This window comes from Protomyctophum parallelum (genome assembly GCF_964188405.1).
Source record: "Protomyctophum parallelum genome assembly, chromosome: 13".
Lineage (NCBI taxonomy): Eukaryota > Metazoa > Chordata > Actinopteri > Myctophiformes > Myctophidae > Protomyctophum > Protomyctophum parallelum.
This window is the reverse complement of record NC_139708.1, coordinates 4,458,128-4,464,211: the sequence shown is the minus strand read 5'-3', so window position 1 is coordinate 4,464,211 and position 6,084 is coordinate 4,458,128. Positions and strand designations below refer to the sequence as shown.

At 45.4% G+C, this 6,084-nt stretch overlaps 1 protein-coding gene across 1 annotated transcript in view; it reads right to left on the bottom strand.

Annotated features, from left to right (window-relative positions):
* Positions 1 to 879: 879 nt before the first annotated feature.
* Positions 880 to 6,084, bottom strand: part of gcgra (glucagon receptor a) — a 95,927-nt gene continuing 90,722 nt past the window's right edge. Inside the window, 5 exon segments of the mRNA XM_083780920.1 lie at positions 880 to 1,895; positions 1,898 to 1,928; positions 2,097 to 2,138; positions 2,919 to 3,063; positions 3,976 to 4,064. Of these exon segments, the coding sequence (XP_083637046.1) occupies positions 1,591 to 1,895; positions 1,898 to 1,928; positions 2,097 to 2,138; positions 2,919 to 3,063; positions 3,976 to 4,064 (612 nt within the window). The 3' untranslated portion in view covers positions 880 to 1,590.

Here is a 6,084-nt window from a genome sequence, read left to right as displayed (position 1 = left end):
TGTTTTGAGACTTATTACTTGTATTTGTGTTCTGTACCTTATTTTGTAATAGTGTTCTGTGATTTCCTGTCTGCCTTGTTTTCTGTCTCCTGCCTTGTCTCACCCCCCTGTATTAGTGTAACCCTAACCACCTGTGTTCTGTTGTCTGTTAGCCTATCCCATTGTTGATTGTGTGTTTCAGTTCACCTGTGTGTAGTTAGTCTTGTCTATATATATGCCCCAGTGTTTTCAGCTCCTTGTCAGTTCGTCGTCGTATATGTTGTGGTCAGTTGTTCCATGTATATTGTTCCTTGTGATGTTTCCACGTGGGTTTTTTGAGAAATAAACCTCTTGAACATTCACTTCTCTGCCTGGCCTGGTCGTTCTGCATTTGAGTCCTACCTCCGTGACCACACCTTGACAAGTTGACCGGATTCCCAAGGGCTTTATACTAGGGTATTATGTATCCTGTTGTCACTCTATACCCTATATATCTTTGCTGAAAAGTAGCCGATCTACAAGCTCACAACAACGTATCGCAATGCAACGTCGTTGTGAGCTGGGAGGTCGGTTTGCTATTTTCATCGAATGTTAGCCCCAGAACAGGGATGGCAAAGTCAACCCATTCTGAACGGGCACCCATTTTGGTGTCAGCATCATGTTATGCTTTAGCTATTGAAAAATAGCAGATCTACAAGCTCATATCGCGCCACCGAGTGGCGCGATACGAGCTTGTAGGTCTGCTATTTTTGAAAAAATCGAAGAGCGACTGACATTTCTAGAATCTGATCTCAGGTCAGAATGGGTTAATCAGACCCAGTGTTTGTCCGGCGGAAACCTCGTATGAATCTGATCTCAGGTCAGAATGGGTTAAAGTTAGTCTCTTTCTGTTTCCATTCATGTGGAATGAATGGTAAGGGAAACACACACAAATGTCTTGATTGAATTGTCTTCAGTTTAAGGTCCAGCAAGTCCAGCCATCGTTTATGTTGTTTGTATTGTGTGTATTCAACAATAACTCTTTTGTCTCCAGTACCACACAAAAAACACACATTTGATCCACAGCACGATTCAGAAGCCAAAGCAAAGACCCTGTTTTTTAATGCATTATTGAAGTAGCTGAGGTCTCAGTTATTTAGTTTCTTATTATTTTACATGGCGCATCATGTTGCTGTAAGTTGCTTGTGTTGATGTTGCGTGCAACATGCGGTGGTGTAGCGGCATGTGTCTCACGAGCCAGTCCACACAGATCCATCCACATGGCTCTCAGCAGTCAGCACACATCCCACAGTTCAAATCCATCCACATGGCTCTCAGCAGTCAGCACACATCCCACAGTCAGCACACATCCCACAGTCAGCACACATCCCACAGTTCAACAAGGCCTTTTTGCAGCACGACTCATTCTCTGGCTGCAGGCTGAGCGCTGCACTGTCCCACCGACACCAAGACTGTTCCCGAATAAACGACCGGACCAAGCCCGCAGCTCGTCACTGCCAGCCCCTCGCCTCGCCGTGTGGGCCTGCAGCGCCTCACTGGAGCTGAAACAAGAGGGGAAATAAAGGCCCTCCTTGGGGGGGTTTCTTCAAAGACGTCTTGTTCGTTGCACTTTCAGAGGTGGCTCTCCCTGTTGGCGTTCTCCCTGGGAGGAGCCTCGTAGCACTGCGCCTTGTCCGTCAGAGAGATGTCCTCCACCAGCGTGCAGCTGCTGACCGCCCCCTTCCGGCAGTTGCGGCAGCTGGCCATGAGCGTGTGCTTCTCCTCCGGGTGGTCACAGAGCAGGTCGCGACAGGCAGCCGAGGCCGGGTGGTGGCGAGGCAGCCCGGGGGCGCTGTGCAGCAGGCTGCCGCTCTTGCCCCCAGGGGGGTGGCTGTACGTGTGGCGGTACTCCTCCTCGATGTTCCTCCCCAGCTTCAGCGCTTCCACTTCTTCAGGACCTCCGACTGCACCTGCAGCAGGACAAGGAGACGAGCGTGGAGGTTGAGAGAGAGAGAGAGAGGTTGAATAATAACGGGTTGCGGAAAAAGTGAAGAATCCAATAAGTGGAAGGAAGTTGAGAGGAATGTAAAAAGACAGATTGAGGCGTGAAACTGACACAGATCGATGAGGAGACTCACCTCTTTGTTGACAAAACAGTACAGGATGGCCACCAGCAGACCCTGTGTGGACAACCAAACAACTTTCACAAACAATGCAATGCATAATGTGTTGTTATCTCATATTCACTCACAGCGTGGCTGTTGTTATACGAGCGTGCCAAGAGACATTCCCCATACAGTGTAAACAAACACATTATTTTGGCTAAAAGCTGGCATGTATCGACTGTTTTGTTGAGAGGACCAGACTTTGGTCATCTGCCAAGCCCTCTCTCTCTCTCTCTCTCTCTCTCTCTCTACTGAGTCGCCCCAATGACTATAGCTGTGAAGTTGACATGTGTCCACAACAAAAATGTCACCTTCACGTCTCAGACCCCAGTTAACAGCTTGAAGAGCACTTCAGTTCATGTCACCTCTGCTCCTGACATCATGGCCCATAGCACTTACCTATACCCCCTTAGATAGCATTTCTGTAGACTTAGATAGCATCTGATACAGACTTATAGCATGTTATGTAGACGGCACTATAATTGCATTGTATACTGTAGTCATAGCACGCCATAGTACATATGTATAGCATAGTAGTATATATGTATAGTCTCATAATATAGATATTCCACTGTTACTTTCTTAGCTTACGCATGTTTTATGATAAATGCTTTTATGTGATGTATTCCATGCTTTTGTTCTTGCTTAAATGTAAGTCGTTCTGGATTAAGAGCGTCTGCTAAATTGTAAATTGTAAATTGTAAATTGTATCATGCAGATAACTACAGTCCCTTGTCAGAGGGAGCTCGATATATACACAGGGAGGAGAGACATGTGTCTCACATGCGGCCTCACCTGGAATGAGGTGAAGAAGAGGTCGACGAAGACCCTGGTGAGACGCAGGGCGAAGGTGGTCTGCGTGGACTCGTCTGTCACGAAGATGAACACCACCTGGTGGATTCCCAGCAGAGGGATGAGGGTGAGAGTCGACTTGGCCAACCTTGAAGATACGAGAGAGAGAGAGAGAGAGAGAGAGAGAGAGAGAGAGAGAGAGAGAGAGAGAGAGAGAGAGAGAGAGAGAGAGAGAGAGAGAGAGATGGAGAGAGAGAGAGAGAGAGAGAGAGAGAGAGAGAGAGAGATGGAGAGAGAGAGAGAGAGAGAGAGACACACACACACACACACACACACACACACACACACACACACACACACACACACACACACAGAGATAGACAGTAATTATTTATCTGTTATTATTATCAGTGGTGGAAAAAGTACTACATTTTTTAGGTAAAAATACTCATTGTGCAGGATTTCAAAGGTTCAAAAGGTATAAAAACATATTTTAAAATTGCCGATCTACAAGCTCAAAATGCGTAACATAAGCGTGTAGATGGGCTATTTTCAAATGTCTGAAATAGACCTATAGGGCTGAAATGGTTAGTGTGTTTTGAATAACTAGTCCTTACCTGTTCTGAATATATGAACAGCAAATGATGTCCGCCAGATGGGGCAGTAGAGAGTACTCTCTACTGCCCCATCTGGCCGAGTCAGGTTAATATAAGGCTACAGACAGACAGAATGACTGACTGACTGACTGACTGACTGACTGACTGACTGACATTTTTCGGTGTATTTATAGATAGATAATCAAAATCTTCAAAGTAAACTAGTAAGTAATGTAGTGGAGTAAAAAGTACAATATTTGCCCCTGAGATGTAGAGCAGATAAACTGGAAATAGTCACGTAACATAAAGTAAACAGAAATGCCTAAAAAATGTACCTAAGTACAGTAGCCTACTTGAGCACTTAGTTACTTTCCACCACGGGACAGAGAGTCATTATGGAATGTTATTACTGTACTGTATGTACAGACGAGGACATGAAACACAGCTTGGTTTCTGTTTCTCACCTGAACTTGTAGTCTGTGTATCTCATCTGATGCGCTCGCAATTTGGACACAAGTATTTTTATTATATGAATAAAGATGAGGAAGTTGACCTGCGGAAGGTAAGCACATACGTACACAATATTGATACACATCTTACGGGGCATCTCAACATGCCCTTCACAATATCCACATGCAAGAGATCGATGGCAAGTGGTTTCAGTATTTTACTTTATTTTCATAATCATGATCACATCCGGAGTATCATATAGGCTATAGGAGAGCTCACTAAATGTATTGCTGTTGAGATAAGGCAAACGATTTGAACATCTTTGTTGATATGGTAATGTATCTTGCTGTCCAGTGGCATGGCACAGCCACAGTTCTTTAACCCATTCTAACCTGAGATCAGATTCATATGAGGTTTCCGCCGGACACACACTGGTCTGATGAACCCATTCTGACCTGAGATCAGATTCATACGAGGTTTCCGCCGGACACACACTGGTCTGATGAACCCATTCTGACCTGAGATCAGATTCATACGAGGTTTCCGCCGGACACACACTGGTCTGATGAACCCATTCTGACCTGAGATCAGATTCTAAAAATGTCAGTCGCTCTTCGATTTTTCAAAAATAGCAGACCTACAAGCTCGTATCGCGCCACTCGGTGGCGCGATATGAGCTTGTAGATCTGCTATTTTTAAATAGCTAAAGCATAACATGATGCTGACACCAAAATGGGTGCCCGGTCAGAATGGGTTAACAATTAAATCCACAATGCGACCATGGCGTGCCATATAGAGTCCCTTGAAATAATGTATGCAACGGATTGTAGTTCTTGATTATTATGGCGTAAACAGTTATATGAATCATGTTGTGCAGGGTTAGGGTACCAGAGGGCAAGCTTGTACTTAGTGTGGGCAGAACGAGGGCTTTTATTTTAAACTTGAGACACACACACACACACACACACGCACGCACGCACACGCACGAGCAAATGTGCACGCACGCACACATGCACACATTCATCTTAACACAAAGTTTTCCTGACTTGTCAGCGATCTAGGCACAAACTGATTCTCCATTATAGAAATCAATATGAGCTTTGGATTTACATACTGAGATTAATAATGCCTGTCAAGCTGTGTAATTCTGCCCCCCCCCCCCCCCCCCCCCCACCCACCCACCCATTCGCTTTACAGAGTAAACAACTTAGGGCGGGCCAACACTAAAACTAATAAAACATTATAAAAATAAATGTTTACTAATAAAAACCATAGCAAATCCGCTGAAGAATCTAATTAAAAATACAAAATAAATCAGAAAAAAAATATTCAAAACAAACAAAAACTAAACTAAATATGAGTTACGATTCCGTCCCTATCAGGACATGACGTGAACGGTGCAGAGACGATTCTGTCCCTATCAGGACATGACGTGAACGGTGCAGAGTCGATTCCGTCCCTATCAGGACATGACGTGAACGGTGCTGAGACGATTCTGTCCCTATCAGGACATGACGTGAACGGTGCAGAGACGATTCTGTCCCTATCAGGACATGACGTGAACGGTGCAGAGACGATTCTGTCCCTATCAGGACATGACGTGAACGGTGCTGAGATTCTGTCCCTATCAGGACATGACGTGAACGGTGCAGAGACGATTCTGTCCCTATCAGGACATGACGTGAACGGTGCAGAGACGATTCCGTCCCTATCAGGACATGACATGAGCGGTGCAGAGACGGCTCCATTTGACTTCGCAACACTCTGCGCGACAAGTCACAATATATGGGGGTGAGACAGTGTTGACCAAGTATACCGGTATGTACGACACACACACACACACACACACACACACACACACACACACACACACACTAGAAGTAGCCAAGCCTCCCCGTCTGTCCTGCAAGAATTCAAACACAGGAATTCCTGTGAGATACAGGCCACTTAGGTGGACTGATTGATTGCATGGAAAGTGCCAGGGATGTATGTGTGTAGCCGCCCCAGCATTGGCAGCCATGACAAATGTGACTTTTACATAAGAGCGTATGCAGCGTTGACCTTTATACCGATTCTTATGATGGGTTTCAGGTCAGATGAGGACAGTTGGTGTAGTTACTCTG